General features: G+C 36.2%; 1 protein-coding gene and 1 non-coding gene across 2 annotated transcripts in view; both read left to right on the top strand.

Annotated features, from left to right (window-relative positions):
• LOC104268896 (ubiquitin carboxyl-terminal hydrolase 12-like) overlaps window positions 1-26,140 on the top strand; it is a gene marked incomplete at its 5' end in the record, with an annotated part of 30,731 nt that extends 4,591 nt beyond the window's left edge. The window contains 8 exon segments of the mRNA XM_009873418.1: window positions 3,336-3,416; window positions 8,991-9,204; window positions 12,646-12,872; window positions 17,647-17,723; window positions 17,932-18,015; window positions 20,457-20,654; window positions 23,109-23,187; window positions 25,486-26,140. Coding sequence (XP_009871720.1) covers window positions 3,336-3,416; window positions 8,991-9,204; window positions 12,646-12,872; window positions 17,647-17,723; window positions 17,932-18,015; window positions 20,457-20,654; window positions 23,109-23,187; window positions 25,486-25,587 — 1,062 coding nt within the window.
• Window positions 23,817-23,890, top strand: TRNAV-AAC. Its single transcript has one exon. It is a non-coding gene; the product is annotated as a tRNA-Val (tRNA).
• Window positions 26,141-27,472: the final 1,332 nt, after the last annotated feature.

Genomic DNA, 27,472 nt, shown 5'->3' with positions numbered 1-27,472 from the left:
ATAAGAATTTTAAAGGTCAAACTTTTGGTTTTACTCAGGAAATTTGCAGATCAGTAGAGCGAGAGGATAAAGCTATTGCAGCAAACTACGGAAAATATGACCCACTGAGTATCAACTGATACTTATTCTAGAAAGCTATAGATCAAACTTCTCTATCCCACCCCAATAAGACTAATACCAGTGTAATCTTCAAAGCCCGTTAGGCTGAGTCAGGTCTTTCTAAGAGAAATGCTGCCTACTAGCACAACAAGGCAGGACACTTTAAAGCTGCAGTTGTATGTCCGCTTGCTGATCTGTTTGTATACGGTATTTTTAATACAGGATGGATTTTTTTTTCCCCCTTTAGACAAGTGCTGGCTCTGTTTTTGTTAGTGTTTTAGTTCAGATAAGATGTGTGCAGTTCTGAAGTGATTCTCGCAGGCATCCCGATTTACCATACTTTAGTTTGCATCTTGGAGTGATTTTAGAATGCACAAATTAGATTCCTTTTGGAGGAAACTAAATGAAACAATGTAGCTGCAGCTGAGTATTCAGTCCCAGAGCTAGCCTGGAACTAATCTTAAGTCACATTTAAGCGTCAGAGGAAGAAATTCTACCCTCTGCAGCATACATCACCGACCAAAATCTCCCAAGTCTAGATCCCGATTGCAGTAAAGCCATCATTTTGCCTGATGTAAAGAGATAAGACTCCACTTCTGCCTTAAGCCTCTCCTGTCCTCTTGCCCAAACAATGGTCTGGTACCATAGGAGTCAGTGGTGTCATAGTGCTTCCCCTCTCCATCTGTGTTTGCATAATCGAAGAGTCAACTGGGAGGAATAATGTGTACTTTAATAATGAATGGGAAACATTCTGCAGAGAGGGAGAGTTAAGTTTTAAAATAGCTTTTATGGGTCAGATGTGAACATGCATTTCAGTTTATGATTTCAAGCCCCTGCTGCCTATTGTGTTTTTGGTCTCTGCAGCCAACACGCTGTGCACAGTACAAATGATTACTTTGTGGGAATAACATCCTTTATGACAGACAAAAAGAGATCTGTAGAGGGAAGTCTGAGTAGCTTAAGGGTTGTTATATTAGTGTAAAACATCCATGCTGGTTTGTAGTAATAAAACATTCATAAACAACTGCATTCAAACATAGGTAATGCCGTGCTTTGAAATCATGTGGAAGTCTAAGCCTTGAATGAAACAGCCCTGAATAATCCCAAAACCATAACAATACAGAAGTATCTTAACATGTCTTTCTTACTGCCAAGTCAGGATCTTTTTATTGCGCTAGGAAACTAAATACAGTTCTCAGGTCTATACAAAACAGAAACATCAAAGTTTGTGCTTCCAAAGGCAGAATAAAGCATCTGCTCCACCCAGCTTTGAAAAGAGAATTTCCGAAAAGACTGCTCTTGAATTTATTTATTTTTAAAGAAGGAGAGATTTAACAATAGGATAAAAAGACATCCGCAGTTCCTTTTTTCTGGTTTATTTATAAATACTATCCACCTTCCCCAAGCTCGTGACTGCAAAACCAAACAATCAGAAGCTGTGGAGTGCTTCAATCTTAAATGAGGGTTTATACTCCTTTTCCTTACCACCACCACTGCCGTTTGAGAAGAACTTCTAAAGTAGTGAGCCCTGCAGCCAAATTCCCAGGAAAGGAAAGGCTTTATCCTACTGGATATTTGCAGGGGGATATGACTGATGAAAAAGCAGCTGGGGCCTTGTGAATGGAGCAGAGCTGCACTGTCTAAAGTGTGGAGTAGCGCTCTTTTGCTCTGTTCTAGTTAAAGTTGTTATCTCCTAATGCGCCTTTGACCATGTGTTTCCACTTTCAGAACTACTAAGCTAGATTGTGTAACCACTCTTTAAGTTCTGCAGTACCACAGTTTTGTCATGGCAAATACTAAATAAGAGTCTCATTTTGATTTTGCACATTTTGATACAGTCCTCATTTTAATTCTGTCTCCCTTTGCCCAGCTGTAATTAATCTGTGAAATCCTGCATTGCTGTTTTTAATGCAGTTTGTGATTTTGATTTCATTTTATTGTTGTAATGTCCAGGGCTATTTGCTACATCTTTAGTGTAAACAAAGAACTTGTTGGGAAGGAGTCAACGTCTGTTTTTAAGATTCTTTGCTGCATACTGTCTGCTATTTTGGCTTCACTTAGACCTGATTTTAGACTGGAATATTCATGCTCATGTATTAGTGTGATAGAGGATATAGAAATATATATATATTAGTGCTGTATGCAAAAAAGGGGGTTGAGAATTGGATACATATGCTTTTCTCTAAAAGCAAATAGTGTCAGAAAGCCAGAATTTTTTATTTGCTGAATTTTTCAGAACAGAGGTTTTTCTGTCTCTAAAAAAACTCTTTCCTTTGAAACCAAATGTTCATTGCACCAGTTAAGTCAACATTCGGAGTTACTTTCTCTGACTCTGTTTCAAGGATCAGACCCAACAGTTTTGTTAGACAAAGGCTGCAGCATTTGCAGTACACACTAACACTGGCTGTACTACATTGTGTTTTAATTTTATGAAGTTCAAGGTATTTAGCAAAGCATTTTGAACTTTTTATATTTTCAGTGTAAGTGGAACAGACCGATCTCTTTGCTTCCTGTGAGCAATCTGCATTTCATAACTTTCTGAGATGTGCTATGAAAGTTAGGAGGAGCTTAACTTGTATCAGCCCTCGTATCAGCTGCTTTGCAATACTACTAGTGCAATTGTTATTAAAGAAGCTTTATTCTGAAAATAATAAATATAGAATATCAAAACAGTGTAATTACATGGAAATGCATAGAAATGATATAACTTACTTTGAGATGTTTTCAAACAGAACTTCTTTGGAAACACGTATAAGGTATTTTGGATTATGTTGAAATAATTTTCTTGTAGTGGAAGAGTACTGAGTTCTTTATTATAGGTATATAAGCTGTAGACTAACTGAACAAATTTGGTTAATTTGCCGTGTATGTTTGTTGAGCTGGATGACAAACTCTACTGTCTTCCCCTTCTCCAGGGTAGAGACAGGAAGCTGTTTCATCCCTTCTCAATATTTAGTCTCATTTATTTTTGTTTTCCTCTCTCCTTACTAGAAAGAGCTTCAGTGTAACATAAGTTTAGTAAACTGAAAGTCTTATGTTCTAAGATCTGAAGATACTGGTTTGCTATTAGCAAGGTCTGTAGTTTTGTTTTGTTCTGTTTTTTTTTCTGGTTGGTTGGTTTTGATTATTCATCCTTGCAAAAAAAAAAATTGTGGGTTTTTTTTCCCCCTCAACTAGTTAAATTCATTGTGTGCATAGTTGCAACACTAATATTTTACTGCTTTTGATTTTTCTAGGGCGCCAATGCCTCAGCTTTGGAGAAAGAGATTGGTCCGGAGCAATTTCCAGTCAATGAGCACTATTTTGGTTTGGTTAATGTAAGTTTCAGTCCATAACTTCATTGGTTTGAAATGCCAGGAGTGGATTTGTTAAATTACTAGAATATGACTAAGTGAATGATAAAAACACTGAAAATGTGGTCACTGAATATACATGCTCATTGAAATGTGTTTCAGTATTCAGTGTATTTGTTGAAATATGCTAGTAAAATAATTGTTGAAACTGGACTGAGTATTTATACTTTTTTATTTTACTAATTGTAGGGTATTTTTAAATCACTTTCTTGTTATCAAAATGCATGTCATAAAAATATGTTTTTTAAAAATATACTTTAAAAAATATATAGCTTGTAATTCATAATATGGTAGTCTGAGTGAAAAAACTGTTTATGATATGAAATGTTCACATCTGCTATTTGTATTAAGATGTAAAAAAATTAGTGAGCACAAAGGGGAAAGCAGTGGTGGAAAAAACATACTGAAATGTTTCATTCAATCATTAGTTTTGAGGAATAATTTAAATTTTTGTTTCTAGTATTACCCATGAAAATCATGTCTTGTTTGAAATTGCATGATTCTGAAATTAAGTATTATTTTCTTTATTGGGGCTCCTGAAAGTACATTTTTAAACCAAGCTGATTTAACAAGTGTTATTGTCTTGCTTTACTTAGTGAAACTAATTACTTCTGATGCTGGCCTGCTAGTGTAACATATGTCTCTACCTCTAGGTTCTTAGCACTGACATGATTTGAGAGTCTGGAGTCCAAATATATGCTGTGCAGTCAGTAAACACTCTTATTAATAAGCTGACTTCCATGCACCTCAAATGCCATGACTTAATTAGGGATTTTTTTCCTTTCTCATGGAAGTTGAAATACCTTCAAAATGGCAAGTTGTTACTTTGAAAAGAGGAAATACAGTAGTTCAGCTCTTAACACTTCTCCTTAGTTCTGTAGCAGATCTTAGGCTTTCCATCAGATCAGTTATCTTTTCTCAGATTTGTTGTTCTGTGGACAGATAACCTGTTTTCCTCATTTCTCATCCAAGCCCAGAGAGGATCTACAGTAAAATTGTATTGTATGCCTAATTTTGAATTTTTACATATTTTGTACCCTTAAGAAAAGTTTCAGGAAAGAGCAGTCTTCCTAATATATGGTGAATATCAAGAAATACTGTTTTTCTGTAGTCCAGAGGGAGTAGGAAATTTGAGGGAACGTATGCCTGGAAGTCATTGCCCTCAGCCACACACATAAGAGACAGGCAGCTCAGATACCTCCGAGGCTCTTAACTTTCAGCGTAGTACAGGAGTGTTGCTTATTCTAGCTTCAAATGGTAAAGTTTTATGGGCCAAAATTTTTTGGATTGTAATAAATATTGGAATGGGATTGCAATACCTCTAGGACACGTTGGTGCTGTGTTTTTCAGGTACAGTGGTCAGCTAAGGAAATTCAGTCATGTTGTTGCTTGGGTGGTTTTCTGATCTGTTCTACAGATTGTGTTTACGGATACAGTATGTATATGCTGTAAGTGTAAGCTAGCAGAATTTATCAGAAAAAAGAAAGGTGGTGACCACTTCATTAGCAGACTATGGCCAATGGAAAGAAAGACAGAGCTAATGCTAATTAAACAAAATACTAAGTAATGAGATAATGAAGAGTATTATTATACTGAGAAGTGATAGAAATTGCATTTTTTTTGCCTTAATTGATTTCTCTAATTGTTGAATAGCAGGATGTAAAGCTCATAGAGGTTCATTTAACATTTGCTGCTAATTTTTTTAAATTTATCAGTTTTGTTTGTCCTAATTTTGTCCAGAGTAATGGAAAAAATTGAGATAATGTAGAAATCGGTATCTGTCTTCTAACTGTGTAGTAGCTGGCCATGTGAGATGTCTGGAATGCAGGACAGGATTTTAGATAAAGAAGACAATTTGGAAATAGAGATCTGTTAGTGGTAAATGTAGCATTTATCCAGAGGTAGTGTAAAAGAAGAGAAGGTAGAAGCACTGTCTTATCTCCTCTCCAGCTTTGTGGCAGAATCTAAGGATTATTCAGAGGATGTGCTGAAAGAAAGGGCAATTATGGGAAACATATGAAAGACCAGATGGTTGATGAGATGTTTAATTCTATCAATGAAAGCTCTAAATGGAAAATTAAGCTTAGGCTTGATAGGACAATACCATGCAGGAACTACTTAAGATATGTATTAAGATGAAGAGGTGAGTAGTATGATGTCCCCTGCATGTGGACAATCAGGAGCATCAAGTCTGCCTGTTATTCTTCTTTCCCTCTACAGTGTGATAATGCAAACTACTCAAATCTATGTGCTTCACAAAATAAATGAATGATTTTTATCCAGTGAGTATGAAATAATGAACATTTATAATCTCATAAGAGCTACTCTGGTAGCTTCTCAGCAGTCTACCAGACTTCTAGAGCAGGAAGTTCAGTTATGCAGAAGTCTCTTGCAGTGGATCTGTGTGGTCTGGAGAAATCCTGTTTAATGGTGTGGCCCGTTGCAACAAATAAAGGTTATCAGAGCTGGGAGGAACCCCAGTGCTGCACAAAGACAGTGTTTGAGCAGATCTAAGTTCTTGTAGATCACTTGGTTGTTTTTGTAGATCTGCGGGGTTAAACAACCAAGTTTCCTTTCCAGTTGTATGTTGCATCAGAAAAGTAAACTATAAGGCTTTAAGCTTTAGTGAGCATGTGGTGTTTTTGTTGCAACTTTCCTGATTGTCTCTTTTTTTTTTTTTTTTGCATATATTTGAGTGTTATAACTGATTTTGGAATATAAAAAAAAAGAAAAAAGAGGAGTATGTGGAAAACTGAGTGCCGATTTCTCAGAATTTAGAACAGAAGAACAATATGAACTGAAAAAAAAAATACAACTTTTTTACTATTCTTAGATACGCACATCTTAAGATGATCCTCACAGAAACAAGGAGGCGAGCACTAAACCAGCTGAAAACATGGATTAAAATAACTCTGCTGTATATAGTCTGCTAACTCCTCCTGCCTGAGGTAGAGGACTTTCAGTATGCTGTACAGGCTGGCGGTTTAAAATACAAAATTTCAGTGATTGCTTTTCTTACAGGTTTCTGCTGTTATTCTACGGCAAACTTTGCAAGCGTTTCATTCTACAACACAGCGCTTGTGCATTTTACAAGGGCTGTCCTCCTGCGGCAGGGAGAAAGAACTGTGCAGCAAGGGGAGCGGGAGGGTGCCTGTTGGCCAGGTTAGGAGGGGAGCTGAGCACTGGAAGAAACAGGTGGTGGGAGGATGGGGAGACAGGAACAAGGTCTTGGGTGTTTTCTAAAGATGGGATCTGCTTTTGTATTGGAGTCAAAGATGGGAAGTAGAGTAACGATGGTTGGTAAGACCAGCATTTATTTGCGTAACAACATCCCTGTCTGCTTAGTCTAGAAACCTCCCCACCTTCTTGCCTTTGCCATTTAGTAGAGATACCATTATAATTTTTTAATGATTGGAAGCTTTTACTTTAAAAAGATTTTAGGTTTTGAAGCAACGAAGACTGATGCTTTAGATATAAACCAAATGTGAACTAATTAAATTTTCTTCAGGAGTTTGTTTTCATTGCAGTGTTCTATTGCCTACTGTCTTTCTGAATTTGGTTGAAGAAAACCTTTTGTGATCCTAATGTGCTTGCTTTTATTTCGACCCACAAGCATGTAGGTTAACATACATTCTTACTAGGTTAATCTGAATTTTTTTTCAGTGTCTGGAGTTCTCTGTTGCTTCACATTTTGATTGTCTGTCAGTGCATGTTTGCCATTTTAATGAATTTATCATCAGATCGTTCGTTTTTTAAAATTGGTGTGTTAGGAAATTTCTAATTGTTGTCTCTTCATCTTTTGACACTGGCTGTAGAAATTTTAGCACTTTTGCCATTTGGTTTAATTTTAAGAACTTTCTTAACGTTTTAATGTCATTCTCTATGACTATTTCTAATTATAAACTCATAAGTAGTTAGCTCACAATATTTAATGTTTTGACATAAACTGCTGTGTGATTTCATCTGCTTCCTTTAAGGAAAAAAAGCCCTGGTTTTCCTCTTAAGTTCACTGACCTACTTGACTGCAGATTTGGACCCCAAAGAAGCTAATATAAGCATCTTCCCTATCTTAAGTAAATAAAAATAGTGGGTGTTACTTTCCTCACTTTTTAATACAGACTTCTGAAGACTTCTTATTATCTTTTTAAAAACACACTTCTTATTCTTTGAGTGTGTCTTGGGTGTTTAGAAAGTAGTTCTTTGTACTTTGCTAATTTACAGAAAAACAGTTTACTTTCCAGTTTTGTAATTAAATTGCACGGTGCTCTTGTTTGTCAATCAGCAGACCTCAAACCAATTAATTCCCTGTTATTTCTAAGATGTAAAAGCTTTTGGTTCTTTTTCTCTGTTGAAAAAAACTGCTCTTAAAATACCTTTAAATGCACAACTTTTTGCCGTATAACGATTTCCCATCACAATATAGTCTTAGAATTTCCGACCCTTATATCCTGCTGTCTTTATTTAAAACATAAATATGAACATAGCTTTCACATTTTAGAGAATGTGTGTAGTAGGTATGTGCTTCAGTTTGCAGGTTGAGTGACTGCAGCTGCAAGGTTGGATTTCTTGCTGAGGGCCTTATAAGGATTTTTCTCACCCTTTTGGTGTTAGATAACAGATTTCACTGGAGGAGGGCAGTATGAAATGAGAGTGGCTCTGTCCACCAACAGCTCATGATGCCTTCACAGAGGTGATGGAGATGTTGGCGGAGTTGGAGTGAGCTGAGGCCGATGTTAGTGATCAGAAGACTCAAGTGCCTCAGAGCTGGAAGGAGTTTGGGGAAGAGGGACATCTGGAGTGTCCTCGTATAAAGCGGGTTCTGGAAGCTTTTCTGGCTGCCCCACTTCAATTCAGTGGCCTGCCTCCTTCGAAATGCACGTGTCCAAATTGCGCATTCTTCTCCTGTCAGTCTCAGGTCGAAAGTACCACCGGTATCATAGCTTTGAATCCTAAACATGCCCTGTTGCAGTTTTTTAAGAAAACTCCTGAATGCTAATCCTGTCCCTCTAAAATGAGAACTGAAAACGTAGGAACAGGTTAAAGCAGCTATTTCTCACTTTGATCACAACTAATAAGCTTTGGAGAATTCAGTTTCTGAAGTGTCTGAGAAGCTCTCAATTTACAGCTGAATCTCTTCACAGTACTGGGTCACGCTGTGCCTGTTCTTTACTGTTGTGGCTGACTTGTGGTAGATGGATAGATATTTTTACCTGGGCATGTGTTTGGAGCTGTGAAATTGGTGGTCTTTTTTGAACGTCTTGACCCAAGTAAATGCAAAATTTTACTAATAAATTACATTTACAGGTGAGACAAAATGATACAGTATTGCTCAAATTTCTGGAGATTTTTCATACATTTATATACAGTGTATTTGTTAATACTTGACGCAAAAGAAATATGCTTTACTGTCTTAAAGTTAAGAAGAAATGATGTGCAGAAAATTTGCCCCTGCTTATGCGTTCTCTAATACTTTGGGGTTAATTTTACCTTTCTACAGTAATGCAATGCAAGCTAATAGATCTCTCTCTTACTTTATAGTTCGGGAATACATGCTACTGCAATTCAGTTCTTCAGGCACTTTATTTTTGTCGACCATTTCGAGACAAAGTCTTAGCATACAAGAGTCAACCAAGAAAAAAAGAGAATCTTCTTACATGCTTAGCTGATCTCTTCCACAGTATAGCCACCCAGAAGAAAAAAGTTGGAGTAATACCTCCCAAGAAATTTATAACAAGATTACGAAAAGAAAATGGTAATTTTTTTCCCCCTTTTCTTGTGTAAGAATAGTAGCAATTACGATTTAATTCTAAAGTTGACATAGTGGGACACTTATATATTTGTTATGCATGGATAATGTTTTTGGTGCTGCAGTATAAAAAGCAGGTGACCCGGGAACGAGGATGTAACCCTGGAGCCATTCTGAGGGAGAATCCTTATTTCTTCATGTAAAACTGAATGCATTGTCAGTGGCTGCTTATGAAGTTGCTTGCTAATTTTGCCTCTCTGTGAATTGTATTTTGCCAATAAAAATTCACTGTAAAACTTCTGTTTAAAAAACCCAAAGTTTAAAAGAATTACGTGCAGGAATCAGTCTCCCATACTGAGTGTGTGGAAAGGACATTAAGACTTCCCTGCAAGAATCTAGCTTAAAAAGCCACATTTTTAAAAATTCATTTAGAATTTATGCAAGGCTTTGGTTAAGCTACTTTTTTAAAGGATTAATGAATTCTAAAATCACTGAGTAGCTTTGGCTAGTTCTTTTCTTAGTGTAATTGATGTTCTAAATTTCAAGAGATTTCCAGAGATTTTTACCATTTCTTTTTTCTTATATGCAGGGCTAACTGGTCACATTGGTCAGAAAATAATTTGATGTTAAAATATAGATGAATCCTTGTAATCTACTCAATTTGACTACACTTTTATAAAAATCTAACATAAGATTTTTTTCTAAAAAATAACTTCTAGATTTAAATAAACTCCATGAGGTACCATATTTAACACCGCTGCAATAGACATATTCGTTTTGTTGTAACCTCTCCAAGACCATATATGCAGACTAAAAAAGTCTTTAAATTACCATCTCTGTAGTAAAAACAAGAAATAAAATATCATGATGACGTTCCTAATTTGAAGTGATCCCTCCAGCAAATGCACACTGTGAGTTGTAATAATATTGTTAAAAAAAAAGCTCTCGGGTAATATACAGTCTCTTACCTATGCAGAATAAAAAACTGTCATTCAGTTCTTTGGTAATTATACTTGAGTGAGGGTACTCGTTTGTTGATGCATTTACAGAAAGAGATCATTATGTCAGTTCATGCTGATTATGATGAATGTGGAGAATAGTTCAAATGGAAAGCAGAAAGTAAACCACATGAGCCATTAAGTTCTTTTTAGAAAGAGTTCTTTTTAATGATTAATTATGTCATGACACTAAAAGTGGGAGAAGGCCATTGGAAAATCTTCATTAGAGAAAGCAGATGTAAAAGTTCAGCTCTTGTTGTCGTTTTTGGGTCTCTTTTAATGATGATACTCTCACCTTCTCTACAAATAAATGGCTAAATTGTCAGGCAGTGATTACATGGACATTGTATATGCTATTAAGTGCTTACTGTAAAGGTATATAATTTTGAGCTTTAAAGAAGAGATAGATACAGAGTCAGGTAGGTCTGCAACACGAATCTAGATTTTGTTCCAGACAGTATCCAGCTATACCAGGGCGATGACTGAGAGTATAATGTATTCTATACTGCAGTGCTGCTGTTTTGTTTTCAATGTCTGAATATGACACACATATATATATATATTAACGACCTTAAGATTGACTAGCTGGGAAGCAGCTGCTGGTTTGAAGTTAGCTGAAGGCACACTGTTACGTTTGCTTAAGTTTCTTCTAATCATAAAATGAACAACGTGTAGCTTTCATTCTGTCGTACTTAATGCTCATGTATTGACTGGGCACGTAGCCCTGAGAGCGCAGTGATGTACCTCTGTGAAGAACCTCTGAAGTGTTTTACTTCAAGAGACTTGTAACTCTTGTTCTGCCTTGATTTACTTGATTGAATAAAGACCTTAAAGTTGGCTCAATTCAGAGTTGAACTTACTCTAGCTTCTCAAGAGTAGTGTTCATTAAATAAACTACTTTGTTTGCACTCTTGGCTGACCTATTGCACTGCTTAACTTCTCCAAATGTTTTACATCAGCATTAAATTTTCCCTCCTTTGCTAATAACTCAGGATTTTGTTTTCTATTTCAAATTTACTCCTGGACACCGTTAAGTGAATGATAGTAAAGCTTCCGTGTAGTCCCTGGATACACTTCAAAACTTAACCTTCACTGTGTATCTTTTTCATTCATCCTTCCAGTCCTGGGAGCCATCTCTCCACTAAAGGCAGGTCTCCAAGTGTATTCTTGGACTGTAAGCCAATTGCAAATTAAACTAACTGAAGTAATTGCAGATTAAAAGGCTTGTATGATATTAGCCAGTGATATAGAATGCTTTTTAAATTGACAGGTAAATTTCCTTGTAGCAATACCTGGTCAGTGAGAGAAGAAATAACTATTACTAAATCTGATTCAGTGCCTAGTTTTCTTAGTCCCATTCCTAATGTGAGGATTTGTAGCGGCAGCAGATTTCTCAGGTTGATATCCCAGGAGACTACAGTAAACAATGCTTACAGGGTAGTACAGTTTGAACATAAACAAGTAAGTAGACTTGTGAGAAAGAGAGTTCAACATTATGCTTTAATCTGTGTCATTGCTATACGTCGCAAGTCTGTGCCAGTGAAACTACTCTCCTTCCACTGAACTAATCTTAAAACTATTATGCTTAGAAATGTTGACAAACTGAGGACATGAAGTGGAAAGCATGATGAATCCATTGTTATCTATCCAGCAAGTCCACTGGTAATAAAAATGACAATATATATCAATCTCCAAAAGCAATATTTCAGATCTTGAAAGACATCTATTTATTACTCATAAATTTGAAACCTCTTTGTTCTTGCAGTGGCTAAAACTTCAGGCTAATTTAACTTGGCTTCTGCAAATACTGCCTTACTTAAAGAGCTTTGAGGAAGAAAACAGTTTAAATCAGTATCTTTAAGATTTTAGTCTTAATCTTATTTTCATTGCTAGTGTTGATGAAACTGTGCTTATGACAGAGCAGCAATGGACTTGAAACCCTGAAAGTGAAAATAAATAAAACAATGTTTTGAGCATTTATTGTTTATATTCTTCCTGTAACAGAAGGTTGAGGCAGTGAAACATTTCCTGTCGTAAGTTCTCCGTTCATTTCTGGGAAGGATCAACATCAAATGCCATTGGAGATAATCTGTGTTGTTCAAGACGTTGACCCAAGCTGGGCATAGCTCCTGTGGCATTTCTGGTGGCACTATATGTGCACCTATGTTTAGGTAGTTGAGCCATGCCTTAGTGTTCTTGCAGGATGGTTTGCTCTTCTGTTAATTCTGATCAACAGAGAGATTTCTGTCAATGTAAACCAAGTTGCCCTCCTCTTTTCCCTCTCCCTATATTTTTGGCTTAGTTTACAAAGTGTGCGTTTTGGGTTGGTATCATATTGTCATGAGTAATTCAAGATGTGAAATGTGTTTGAAATTTAGCTTATTTTTAAAAGTATTTTGTAGTATAGAAGTAGATTAAATAATAAAAATTCTATTGTTTCATTTTGTAGAGCTTTTTGATAACTACATGCAGCAGGATGCACATGAGTTCTTAAACTATCTATTAAATACAATTGCGGATATCTTGCAAGAGGAAAGAAAACAAGAGAAACAAAATGGTCGCCTACCTAATGGCAACGTCGACAATGAAAATAACAGCCCACCAGATCCAACCTGGGTTCACGAAATCTTTCAGGGAACATTAACTAACGAAACCAGATGTCTTACATGTGAAACTGTAAGTCTTTATGTGCTTCGTAAAATGAATTCTTCCATGTTTCAGAACTTCATGTTTCGTGATTCATTTATCCAAACAGACTAACATACTAGATTTCTTTAGAAATCTTAACATTTTTATGAACATTTACGTTTTTTCTTTGTAAGTGAGAAAGTTTCAGCAGCTGATACATGAATTGTAGGAAAGGGCCTTTGGCCAATATTAGAAAAATGCCCAACTGAATTTTTGTCAGTATAATCATAATCAACTTCAAAATTTAGATTAGAAAATTCTAAATTGAGGTATTAGTAAGAGCAATGAAGCATGTTACTTGGGGATGTGGAGTTCTTCTCAAATTTAGTGTCTTAGTAACTTAATGCCGTACTTAGTGATGCATTCCATAAATAAGTATTCTGAATCAGTTTCCACCAATTTCTGCTTTTTAAATTAAACTCATTGAAATCAAGATACTGTGGTTGACTTCTGGCACTGAGACAGCGGAATGATATTCTTGAAGAAGATAATGCACAGGAAAATTAATCCTTTCCTAAATGTCTGTCCGCAAGAACTCTTCTAATACTAGACCTTCAGAAATAAACTACTTCTTTGAGTAAGCTATACTTAAATTTTCTTTGAGAATAGTTCTACAATAAGAGAAAGGATACATTTTAGAAAAACTTGTAACTGAACTTTACCTGCTTGACAGAGAACAAGCAGCACAACTTAAAAATTAAAGTAATTCTGTCGTGGCGTGTTTCCTTACTTTGGCATAGTGCTGTCAGGATTTTGATCAAGATATGGTCCTGAATACAGTTTTTCAATGCAGGTAGACTCTCTACTAGTGTATTAGTTATGAAGTTATGAACAGTTTTGAGTTTGAGTAACATTACTCCAGTTTATTTTTCTGTTAGCGATTGCTGCCAGGATATGCCTTGTCTGGGTTTCACTGTGCTTCCCTGGATGGTTGAATTTTAAGTTCAGTGTTCTAATACACATTTTTTTCTAGTATATTTGGGCCTTCGTTTTCTAAGCCCTAATAATTTGGAGACTATTTTATCAACTTCTGTCTGTTCAATATATGAGCTTGTGTCTAATTAAAACACAGTGACCTGAAAATGAGCACTTAGAAACACATTTAGACATATTAAGTAAGTAACATTACTGTGAATAGTGTCTTCTTTTCAGATATAGTCAGCGTATATGATTCTTTTGATTTTTGATGTAAGCTTTTGGCATTTAGAGTCTTTATGTGTTTAGAAATATAACTTGAAATGTCAGAAGTACTTGGAGTACAGCAATAGTGGCTGAATCAGTGCTTCTTAATGATAAGAAGAAAGTAGTATATTTTTATTTAAATTTGGAACTTAATGCATACTTAAATATAAAGCATAACCTATCTTTGCTCTAAGTGAGAATGGTTATCTTCTAACTGCCCAACCCTACGCAATGTTCCTAAAATCAGTATGACAACATTTTATTCTAGTTTCAGTTGTCCTGATTATAGAAAAGAACTCCTTTCCAGGACACATGGTCTCATTGGCCCATCTTTAATATAAAAAATTGACTAAAGACTTATCCTCAATGTAAGTATGGACAGTGGAATATAAGGAGCATAAGTACAGTTCTTTAAGAAAAATTTGTGTTGTGTGTTAACCCTCACTATAAAATGGTAAGTTACTAAATGGATTGTAAGTTGTCTTTACGTGCTTCTTATGATGCTTTCCCTCTTCTTGACAGAGGCAATATGATTATGTGAACGTTACAGATCTTTGTGGATAACTGATAAAAATGATTTAGGCATTCATTGGTTTTACAGATTTCTCTCACAATTTAAGGAAAGAATAACAGTAAACCAGAAAATAATGTGATTGACTTCATTAAGATTAAATTTAAAACAGCTTAATATGGGCAATACTTGTACAGAGAAAATTAGGAAATTATCTTGGGTCGGAAGTGCCAAACATGGATAATGATTTTCTTCAGCTGATGGTCTTGCTCTTGTGTTCAAATGAGTCTACAAGGCATAAAATTCTTTGGCTCAATTCTACTTTGGACTGAGAGAAAGCTCTAAGGAAAATCTCAGTGGTGTCTTTTACAGGAGCACTATGGAAGTCTTAACTATGCCCTACTTTTTTTTTTTCCTCTTTCTCCTTTTTTTATCAACCAAGATAAATCATGCCCTTTGTTTCAGCTTCATTTAAAAATAGTTTCTGTCTTAGCACACATGGGAGCCTACAGTTGCAAAATCTCTTTTGTCAGTGAGCTCATTCATGTTGCTAGTGAAATTCCAAATTGAAAGAAAGACAGGTTGTGTGAATTTTAGCCTTCTGAGTTTTCTCTCGCATGTGGCGTTGGAGGTCAGAGTAGAGCTGAGCTGTTTGAGTGCACTTTATGTCCTTAATGTGGAAAGAACATACCACCCCCTTTAGCCAGGATGCTGGAACACCCAAATTCTTCATTATTATTCAGATGTTCCTGTTAGGAGTGCTCAGATGGCTTTTTGAACAGAACACAGCTTGATTCTGCAAGTGATGAGGTTTTTTGACCATGTCCATTTTTTTTTTTTCATTCTACAGCTGATTGAAATGGATAGCATTGGTAACTTTAGTCTGAGGAAATTAGTGGTATTTGTTTGAAACAGAATCTCTGTTCAAAGAGAAGAGGGTGGGTGGGCTAGTTGAAGAAGCAGAGAGTGACTTTTTAATTTTTTTTTTTAAATTAAAACTGTGTGAGTTAATGTTGGGGGCGAAAGTACTGTTGGCGTACTAATGTTCAAAAAATCTTAAGATTTAAGAATAGCACTTTCTAAATTATCAACATAGATGGAAAAAATCCACTTGATTATTCTTACAATAAAGTAATGATTCCTCATGATCCTAAGTGCACAACAAACTGGCTACCCTGAGAGAGGGTCTTTAAGGCAGTATTATCAGTATTATCACTAAGATTGAAACAATTCCTTTAGTTAACTTCTGGCTTTAGGATCAATCTCCTTTTAACTAAGTACAACACATCCTCTCCTTTTCTCTATCTCCTCCCCGCAAGTACAGCTTCTGCGTGGGATAAAGCTGCCTGTGAAGTCTGTATTGTTTCATGGAATTTTCTTTGATTAGACAAAGAGAGGAAGAATTATCTAATTGTGTGTCTAAATAACACTGATCACATGACTCTTAATTCCAGCTGTCCTAGCTGAACAGTGGAGCAGAGTATTTTCTAGAACTGTTTTTTTTCTCTGAGCCATTCTTAATCCCTAGGCTAAGATGATTTCCAGCAGTGTTCTTAGTGTTATACACTCAAGTTTGATAATTCCAAAAGTGATTCGCGATGGGATATTTTGAAGAAATGTCCACGTGCCTAAAGCATAGTACATCCCTTGAAGACAGGAAATGTGCAGCACACTAATGATGCAAGTGGCATTTTTTTTTCCACCCTAAAAATATCTTGAAAGTTCTCTCTCTATATATATACACTTTCTGTAAAGTAGAAAATAAACAAATAAATAAATAAAATATAATATATATAATTTCTGTAAAGTATAAAATTACAGTTCAGCATCTAAATCATATAGTAGCTGTGATGTATACGGGCATAGTGACATATTTTTTGTATGTGTACTCTTACTCTTGGAAAGACTAGCTACAGAAGAGTGGGAGGAATCCTTGCCTAGTCCTCTCACAGTCATTAACAAGCTTTGGATTTAATTTCATAAGCTTTTGGATTTGTCCAAGGTCATTAATTCTCAAAAATAGTTGTCTTGACCACCTGTATTTTTCTTTTTATTCAGTGTTCTTCTTACTCAGTTTATTAAGGATGCTCCCCTTAGGACCTGTGTGTTTCTCACCTCTTGATAATCAGAGAACAACTTTCCAAATTTATTTTTATTCTGAGATGAAAAGGGAACATAAATCTCGTATGTTTTAAAGATCGTCTTGCATTCATTCTCCTGTAGCTGTTTAACTTGTCTTGCTTTCAATCAAGAAAGTGCAGTAAGGCTTCTTTTTAAAAAGCATTTACTTTTGTACGAAGGAGTTGTAAAGGCAGAGGACATTTTCTTCTGTGGCACTGAGTGTCTCTAGATACAGAGAGGAGACACTAGCAGACAAAAAGTTACGGTTGCAGTTTTCCATTTCCTAAACCTTTTAATAACATAGTTGATCTTCAAGGTGGCTGTGGATTTCATCCATCACCGTTTTTGAGGATTTGTGATGGAATTTATTCTCTGCTTCTAGGATTTTATTTTTTGCTGTTTTTTGCATTTTTGGAAGAACTGGCTATCTACTATTCTGCCTCTATCAGACCAAGTTTCAAAGTCTCATTTGCAAATTTGCTATGTGCGGCTCATTTAAAAGTGTTAATCTAGCCAAGGAGAGTATTCAAATTATTTGTGGTCTTTGGTAGGTACACTGTGATATACAAATACACAGTTTTCAGTTTTGGGGGATCACAGGGGAAGAACTGAGGAGGGAGGACTAAACAGAAGAATCCCAGTGATTGTGTTTTGAAAAAAGTGAAGTGTTGAAAGAGCTTGGCATTAATGTTGTTGCGCTGAAATCACAGCGTAATGACAAGCAGCATTATATAACTCCACAGATACATACATGCTTTCCTCTTCCTGAACAAAATCAGAAACAAAGATTTAGTAAATTTCTGAAACAGAAAGGCCACTTGTAACAATTTTTAAAAGGCTATTATAAGGTAAAAGGTGCATTCTGTCAATGGAAAGTGGTACTGAAAAGCAGAGGTAAATGAGTGTAACTTGTTTTAACTGTGATCTATTTGTTCTTGTTTCATGCAGATAAGCAGCAAAGATGAAGACTTCTTAGACCTTTCAGTTGATGTGGAGCAGAATACTTCAATCACTCATTGTTTAAGGTAGATTCAAAAATGTGAATTTTTGTAACTTGTCTTTTATCTGTTACCTAGAAAACAAAAAGTAAAACTAAAAGCTTACAAGCTTAGCAAGTTCTAGCTTATGTAGACTTAGGAGTATAAAGTTTTGTTTATATTTTATATGTCTATATGTATATTCCAGATAAGAAACTAGTATCTATAGCATTTTTGTTTTTATTTTTTTATTCAGGGGTTTCAGCAATACAGAAACTCTGTGCAGTGAATACAAATATTACTGTGAAGAATGTCGCAGTAAGCAAGAAGCACATAAAAGGTACATCAGACACAGGGAGTGGAAAAAATAATCCATGCATTTCATGAAAATACTCTTGTATTTCCTTCTGTGTGTGTGTATGAGGCAGGAGAACTTTTTTTGTCCCTTGATTTTTCTCAATTTTCTACTTCAGAGTAACTTTGTTGCATTTCTCTTCCTTGAATCCTGTGAGCCTACTTTCACGAGTAATGAGAATCAATGTAAAGCTTTTTGGGAATCCTTTGATCGTTATTTATTTTACAAATGAGAAAAAGCATGGTCTTAAGACCAAAAATAACTTAAAAACCAAGTTAAACTGCCAGTGAATACTCAAAGACTATCAGTAATGATGAAAAGTCACTCATTTCATGTGACTATTTAAACTTAGTTTTGCTTTGATAATCGAATATTTTTTCCAGTTGCTGTAAGAATCGGTTTAATGACAGTTTTTTTCTGTTTCAGTCAGAAAGAGGCTTGTAACTTTTTTTGTTAAATGAGTTTCTGGTTACTTTAAAGTGCGTAGTTATTTATGCTAAACTTGTGTTGAGTAGTGCTTCTGAAGTGTACCAGAAGGTCTGTGGAAGCCTGAATTTCATTATGCTTAAAACCAATTCCTGTTTGCCCAATAACACTTTTAGTCTTGTTTGCACATTTGAAAAAACTCTGGTTTTGTGTAGTGTGTGGTGTTTATTATCTGGGAAAGTATTTGGTTAAAGGGGTGGGAACACCGACACACTCTACTGGTTATACCGCTGGTTGTGGTTGTTGGGTTTACCACACACTGAGCACGTGGCTTTTGACGTGTCTCACCTGGAAGATCTGTCTTGACACGTTGCCTAAGCTTCCTAATGGGTGTGTGCTAGAGGGTTTTGAAGCCAGGTCTGTGCTGTTGTTTTCTCTTGCCTTAGCGCTTTTTCTGTGTGGGAGGTAATATGATCCCTGACCAATATAAGCTGTGTTGACATAATCCTATGCTGTAGGCCTGCCATATTGGCAAAACACAGCTTTTGTTGTTCATATTTTGCTTTGTAAGTTCAGTTTCACTACAGTCATAATTCTGTTCCATCTCTGTAATATGGAGTTTGTTTGTGATAGTGTCTACTCAACTAGCAAAAGTGGTGTACTGAATTCCTTCACCAGTGAAAATGCTCCTAATATCTAACACAGTTGCCTTATAAAAAGAGGACTTAGTTTTGAAAAAAGAAAGAGAGGATAAATTATATCTGTATCTGAGTAATATAATAGGAATGTAACTGTCCCTAAAAATAGTTGCTTCTGTTATCTTTCTGCCCTTCTCCTGTTTTTTTCATTTCCTAGTTCCCTTGCAGGCTATTGAGAAAATGAGTCTAGCAGGGTTTCCTACAGGTTACTGTCAGTCTAAGTTTAATGAGAAAAAGGAAAGGAAGATGAGTTTTCAAGGATTTTGTCCCCAGCTGCCTATCTTTTGAAAAAGGATTGTCTTGTGCAGACGTACTCCCTGACATTCTGAAAATACCATCTTAGTAGACGTGTCTGAAGCTTGGGCTGTGTTGTTGAGACTTTTGAGCTATCTTTGAGGACTGGAGGCAGTTTAAGAAATTCAGCACAGTGCTGATCTAAGGCAATGAGCTGTGCCCAGAAGCAGAGCACTCTAGCTTGGTTGCTCTGTTATTATGGGCAAATTTATTGCCCAGAGAGTGGAAGTCTGTGTTTGCTGCCAGGCCAGCTGTGGTTGGCCGATGCAGATCTGTAGACACTGTTGCAATATCTCAATACCTCAAACTAGGGAAAGGGGCTCGTGAGTCCTCAGGTGAAACTAGATTGTCGCTTTTTGGCTTTGACTGCCGTAAAATAATGCTGCAACTTTGTACAAAATTATTGTGCTAGAGCACAGCATTATCTTGTTTCAGTAGCGTGAGGTAAAGTGAGTAGCAGTAGGCTATTTGTGTCCCTTGGCAATGTTAAATGAATGGCCTGCTATGAAAACTTGGAGTAATACATACATAACACAGTGGTGTAAACTTGTTTTAAAAAGCTTGTTTGACTTGGCTGGTTTACTGAGATACTAATCTGGAACAGGATCTCTGGAACAACTTTGTTGCAGTACCTGCACTGTATACCAAGTGAGGTCTAGTTTTTCTTTTGGGGAATTCAGGGAAGTTATGAGTAGGTATGTTTAAAAACTGAATTCTGTGCTATATGGTCATTATATCTAAATTATTATGTGGGTTCATCACAGCTGTTATATATTATAGCTTATTATTTTAAATACATTTGCAATCCTCTCAGCTGTTAAAATCCACCTTTAGTTTAGCAACGCAGGACATACTTGTTAACAGTTGATTATTTGAGCTTCTTTTAATGTTTGCAATTTTTTTTAAAGACAGGTTTTCTGTTTGTTGTTATTAACTGAATGTTTTGGATGGATGTTGCAAGTACTGTTGTATTTTGAGGTTTTGTTGTTTTGTGGTTTTATTTTTCAGGATGAAAGTAAAAAAGCTGCCTATGATTCTAGCTCTCCATTTGAAGAGATTTAAATACATGGATCAGCTGCATCGATATACAAAACTCTCTTATAGAGTAGTTTTTCCTTTAGAGCTTCGTTTATTTAACACCTCAGGCGATGCCACCAATCCTGACAGAATGTATGACCTTGTTGCTGTGGTAGTTCATTGTGGAAGGTAATAACTATTTTACACAAGAGATTTTTGTGCAAGCATAGCTATGTTAAAGAAACAACACAAAGCACTCAGAATCACATAACTCTGATAGCATTTAAAGACTTCTTAAAAGAATAGTTTCTTAGGAAAGAAAGCATTGTGGGGAGATGCTACCCATCCTGACAGAACAAATACCTTTGTTGCTGTGGTAGTCCATTGTGAGAAGTGATAACTGTGTTTCATGTCACAGATCTTTGTGTGAACTTAACTATACTTTAAAAAAAAAAGTATAACACTCAGTATCATGTAACTCTAATAACATGTAAAGATAATTTTTTTAAGAAGTTTCTTAGGAGGAAAAGTATTATAGAACAGATTCCTTTATGAAGCATTTCCTTTAGGGTGGTTTTTTTTCAAAGGCTTTAACAACATTTTCCTTGAACAACAATATCCCTATATTTATGAGTTTTGTTGACTGCTTTGTTTCCTTGCTTTCAAAATGTGACTGTTAGATTTTTATTTGATTTTGCTATATTCTACAAATGTTCTCGTGGCTTCAAGTCTTAAAATCAAGGCTGCTTTACAAACTGCTTACTGACCAGATAAAAGCCCCAAAATTGAAAATGGTGATTTTACATCTAGAATCACAAGATAGTTTACATTGTGAAGATAACTACTTAAAGCACAAAGCAGGGCTTACTTGAACAATGTATTAGGTTGCACTGGGCTTAGTTTCACGATTAAGAATGCTGATTTTACCGCCCCTTTGGGCAATTTGTTCCAGTCTGTCAGCGTTCTCACAGTGACTTTTTTTTCCCTGTATCTGGGCAGAATTTCTTCTGCAGTTTGCAGCCACTGCCTCTTGTCCTTTCACTGTGCATTTCTGCGAAGAGCCTGCCTCTGATTTCTTTATAATTCTTCCTTTTTGGGTGGTTGAAGACAGCAATTGGATTCCTCCGGGCTGAATAAAGCCAGCTCTCTCGGCTCTCATCATCCCTCCGGTGCTGCAGCCCTCTGACAACCATCGTGGTCTGCCACTGGACTTCCTCATTTTTCTGTTTCTCCATTATAATGGAAAAGTCATATCTGGAATCCTATGCCCAGTTTTGTGTCCCAGTATGCAGAGTGGTGAGATTTATCACTTCACTGCTGGCTCTACTCTTAGAGTACAACCCCACATACTCTCACCCCTGTCACCAAAACGATGTCCTGGTGGCTAACGGCTCATCTTGTTGACCTCCTGAGCCCACCTAGCCACTTGGTTTGCATCTGGTGCTGTTGGATGGAGTTAGTCTGGCATAAGACTTTGCGTTCATACTTGTTAAACTTCATGAGGTTCTTATCAGCCTATTCTTCCAACTTTTGGATGTCCATGTCCTTCAAAATGTCAGACCTGCCCTCTAGTTCTTGCCCTTATTCCACCCGTGCCCCTACTCCTCTGTAGATAGACGCAGGATTACAGCAGAGTTAAGAAGATGAGGTCTCAAGTTGGCCGGGACAATTTTGGAAAATAAGCCTTTGTGCCATAGTTTTCTGGGATGCTCTCATTCTGAATTTTAGGGAAAAACTCTGTCCGATTCTGACTGTTTCTGTCTCTGTCATTCAAGCTGCAGTCTTGGGAACCCATTTTCAGAGCTGTGGCAGATGAACCCAGTTTTCACTGAGTTACGTGATTTGGTTACACAGACATGTCCCTCACAGATGGCAGCCTTCCCTCTCTGATGTAGATGTAAAAACTGTGTGAGGGCTGGTAGCCAGTTAAGGCAATTCCAGAACTGCTTTAACTAGTTGTCCACTTCCAGTTGTAAGGTTCAGCTGTGTCAGAAAATGTATTATTTCCTCATTTGAAATCCAGTTAGAAATAGGATGGTTTTAAGTAACTTTTTTTCTGTCATAGTTGAGAAATTTCTTGTGTGTCATAAGCTGAAGAGCTGTGCATTGTAACAGATGTAATTTAATTGTGAGCCCTTGTCTTTGCTGTGAGGATTCTTGAGACTTATAAACTGCCAGTTTAATTCCATTTTTGTTTACAGTGGACCAGATAAAGAGATTTCTGACTGAGACCTTAGATGAACAGCAGCTCTACATGTTTTTCTTTTTGAAGATCAGAAATAGTTTGGGATCTGTTCTGTCTCTATGAAACATCACAATGTTTTCTTGAATTCTCTTCTCTGTTTCTCTTTTTTTTTTTTCAAATTTCATTTGTATTTTCAATGTCTGTGGTGCGTATTCCTCACTTGAAATTATAATCCTTTTTAGCACAATATTAAATGTAGAGATAAGAAGGACCTTATTATGAAGATGATAGATAGTGGAAAGGAAAAACAACCAAAGGAAACATCCAAACAAACACTGTAGTGGTAGCCATTTTAATTACTGTTAAGTATTGCTCTTCTAAAACAAAAAAAAATAGTTAATGAAATACATTTCTACATACGTGTGTATTACAGTCTGTTTTCTAATTTTATTTTACAGTGGCCCTAACAGAGGACATTATATTGCAATAGTGAAGAGTCATGATTTTTGGTTACTTTTTGATGATGATATTGTTGAGGTAAGCTTTGTGTAAACCCTGGACTTTTTTTCTCAGACCAACTAGAGTGCATGCACCCCCCTTGTGTATACAGGTACTTACAGTAAAAGGGCTGGATGCTAACGAAGAGAGAGTTCAACCCCAGTCTTAGTGGAATAACTGTGAGTGCTGAGCTGCACCTTACAGTTTAACCACACAATACTTTGAATTGCCTTCTTCTTCATACTTCCTGAAAGAAGCTGCCTTGTGTATGGCCACTGTCTTTCACCTTTGTTTAATAAGCTATTCCAGGGGCCAGAACATATGGCAAATAAAGATATAGATAAATGGGTTTGCTGTGGTGCTTTTCTGAGGGCAATTTTTTGATGCAAGCCATTCGTTTGTATTTTCTGGAATTTTAAGATTTAATGGAATGGACCAGTGTGCTATTCTGTTTTATCGAGTATCTTGGATTGTTTCAGACAAAGGAACAAATTCAGATTTTTGAGATTTCACTATAAAATTTAAGTTACTCCCTGAAACAGGAGCCTTTTGCATCTGGTGTTGTTCTTGCTAATATTAGACATACTTCCAGGAATTCTTCGTATAAAAATTATTATAAAAAAAACCACAACAAAACGTTTCTGACTAATTTGGAACAGCAGTTAAGGGGGCCGGTTAGCTCAGTCAGTAGAGCATAGCGCTAACAACGCTAAGGTTGCGGGTTCGATTCCCGTTCGGTCCCCATGTGTTGCCTGATCTAGTCAAGAGGTGGCGTCCCTGGTGGCAGGGAGGCTGGATTAAAATGATCTCTAAGGTCCCTTCCAGCTTAGGCCATTCTATAATTCTAATTCTATGACTTCACCAGTTGTTTGTGGTTTTTTTTGGAACAGCAGTTTTGACTTCACCAGTTTTGACTTTGTTATCTTTCTGTTTCATCAGTTATCTTTTATTCTTTATTGAGAGAAGGAGTAAAAACTGCTGATGTCCTGGTATTACATTATCTCAGTTTTTTTGCTTGTTCTGCCGTCTTCATTTTCCTCCCCCTTGTCTATGCTTATGTATGAACAGAAGTATGATTGTGCTGCCCCAGTCCCTTTTCCTGACTTTGAATTGATTAAATCTACAAAATGAATAGTCTACATTTTCCTTACAATACCCAAGAACTGCATAACTGAAAAGAAGAAAAATGAGTGAGACAGGTGTTGGACTAATGTTGTTAACTGGCAGCATTGGCAGGACGAGTCAAGAGTATTGAAAAGTTCTTATCTCCAAGCCACGTTATGAGCAGTTGTTCACACAGGAAGTGACAAACATGGAAATATAGAAAGCTGTTAGGAAAGTAAAAGGACTGTCTGTGTGTCTTATCAAGATACACCGTAAATTGAAATGTCTCAATAGGGTCAAAAGTACAGTTTCCTCCAGGGAAAACAGAGCACCATAGTAGATCTCCTATCATTTCACAAACATCCAATTCCAAAGCAGTAACACCTGGCAGTAATGTTTTGAGTTTTTTCTCTTAGCCCTTCTAAAGGGGAAGGAAAGAATTTGTTTGTTCTCAAATCTAAAACATCTAATTGACTTTTAGGTTTGTGGTTCATCAACTTAGAATGGCTGACTCCTTGCTGAGAGAGGTTTTATTCCAAATACTGGGAATGAGATTAAATAAAATCTGCCTAAGCAAAGGAAGATTTATCTTTCCACCCTGTTGGTATTTGTAGCATAACTGCCTTTGATTTATGATGTAGCAAGAGAGCTTCCTTTCAGTTTCGGTTTCTTCTGTAGCCAGAAATCGTGGCGATGAAAAGCAGACAATACTCTTTTCACCTTCTTGACAGAAGCTTTGCAAATTTCCCAGAAAAATCTTGGTTATAGGAGACTTTCTGACCTAACAGGATCACAGACAAACATTTTGTGTGAAAAACTGAAGTTTGCCTTCATCCTCTGCCTTCTCTTTATTCTCCTCTGCACTTGATTGGCTTACACTGCTTAGATTTAGAAGTGGTAGTTTGTACTTATATTCTTCATATTGTTATAAAATCGCATTGGGATATCTTTGTCTTTAAAACTTTTGCTGTGTGAAATTTCCCTAAGCAGCGCATGTAAGATTGCATTCATAGTAGGTTCATTTAATACTGAAATGTCTCTCTATAAAGTGTGTATAGCCGCTGCCCTCTGTGCTGTTGATGACAGAGAGAAAACCAAAACATAACAAGTTTGAGTTATTTGGATTTTATTACTTTTTGTAATTATGTGAAAGCTATTGCTGTTTGGCGTGAAACTTAATGTCCTGTATACGCAAGATATTCTTACTTTAAATTTTTGGATTTTTACATACAGAAAATTGATGCACAAGCTATTGAAGAATTCTACGGGTTGACATCAGACATCTCAAAGAACTCTGAATCTGGTTACATCCTCTTCTATCAGTCTCGGGATTGAGGGGGAACTGTGATGAAGAGAGATTTTTATGACTCACATCTTCTCTTTCTTGGAATGGAGCAAGCACTGAAAAGAAAGAAAGCAGGGAGCTCCAGGGGCAGTAGCACAGTTTGCACACAACAGAGTTTGGGATTCTTAAAACAATTGTATCATTTTCATTTTATTTGCTCAGGTATCATGCTGACTACACATCTCCACTGCATCTCATAAGCAAAAAGAGAGATACCAGCCACTCTTGCAGGAGCTTTCCATTAGGTAATACTGTCTGTCTCTGTGGTCCTAATTCAAAGCCCGTAAAGGTCACTGGAGAACCTTTTATGGACTTCAGTGGAATTTGAATCAGGTTCTAACTGCGCTGCCAGGCTGGTGCAATAGGAGCATTAGAAATCTGTATTTTATACAGACTTTGCATATAAAAGGCAAAGGACTCTTTGTGAACTTAGTTTCCTGTGCTTAAGTTTAAAGCAATGAGGTTAGGAGGGTTAACACGTAAGCAAGAAGATATATCTGGGCCCAACACAATTGCCTTCTTGATGGTGGTAGTTTAACTGAAGATATAAACTGGTGTCAGGTAGGCAAGTATGTTTTGCTTCTCTGAAGAAGCTTACGTTATTTATAATGTATGACCGGGAACAATCAGTCAAGATTATGGCTTTTAATCTCCGTATGGGGAAAGATTTGGTTTGTAATAGTTTATTTTTATTTATAAATTATTGTAACTTAGGATCTTGTGTATTGTCCTTTATTCTGACAAGTATTGGAAATTTTATATATTAATTTGAACTAAAACTGATTATGTTTAAATGTTAGAGAATAACCAATATAAATTCTAAAAACAATTCCTACAATATCTGTAAAGAATGAATAACACAAAAGAGAGATTTCCTTCTGGAGGAACTGGTATCTAAGTGAGGTACTTCATTTAATTAAATTGGAACATCCTCTTTCCATTACTGGGTGAAAAAAGTGAATTAACTATTGCATGGAAGACTTTAAGAATGCATACCATTAAGAAAATGATGTTGCAGTGATGGTATACTGGTCTTTATAGTTCTTTAATATTTTATTAATGGTTCATACTGTAAGCAAATGACAATGCTTTGGATCAAAGTAAATTTCAAGATTATTCCCTCTCCCAAAAGTACATCCGCTTCTGTTCCCAATGGCATGGATGGCTATCTCAAAAACCACTCAAGGTCTTAAGTAGTTGCATCTGAGTAATATGAAGAAATAGGATTGGAATTTCATGAGACTGAAGATACCACATTCCTTTAAGAATAGTAAGCATTAAGAATTAAACCTTGACAAAACACCCGATCTGTAAGAAATGTGAACTATTGGGATTTGACATTCTTCCACTTAACAGTACATTGTCTGACAGTAGCTGAATGTAATTTCTGGAAAGTCGTTGGATGTGCATTCCAGATTATGGCAATCAGGTCTTGGATGTCCTTGTCACTCTCTCTTCAGCTAGTGATTTTTACATTATTGTAATTTTCTAAGGTTATTTTATTGATACTGTTACAACTTTTAAAAAGAATGTCTCCTGTCTGCTGCTATAACTGACTATTTACTTACCTGTATCTTTTAGCTCAGGAAATTACTTCACCTATTCACTCAGTTAAACAAATCTTTAACAGGGTCACTAAATAAATTGGGCTATTTAGCAACTGTCATACTGTAACAAATTGCTTTTGTAAAGTGCGAAGTTTCTAAAGCCTTGGTTTGCCTAGAATTCTTTTATAGAAAATTACGCATCATGATTAAACTACCAGCATTGTAAAGTAAAAGCTTAAATATTGTGGAAGATGCAGAAAATAGGATTGGATTTTTCTTAAAATAATAGTTTTAGAACCTTTTTTCAGCTTTCAGTGCGAAAAGGGTT

The sequence above is a fragment of the Apaloderma vittatum genome, unplaced genomic scaffold, assembly GCF_000703405.1.
Source record: "Apaloderma vittatum isolate BGI_N311 unplaced genomic scaffold, ASM70340v1 scaffold13867, whole genome shotgun sequence".
Taxonomy (NCBI): domain Eukaryota; kingdom Metazoa; phylum Chordata; class Aves; order Trogoniformes; family Trogonidae; genus Apaloderma; species Apaloderma vittatum.
The sequence above is the reverse complement of the archived record's forward strand: the minus strand, read 5'-3'. Positions and strand labels throughout refer to the sequence as shown.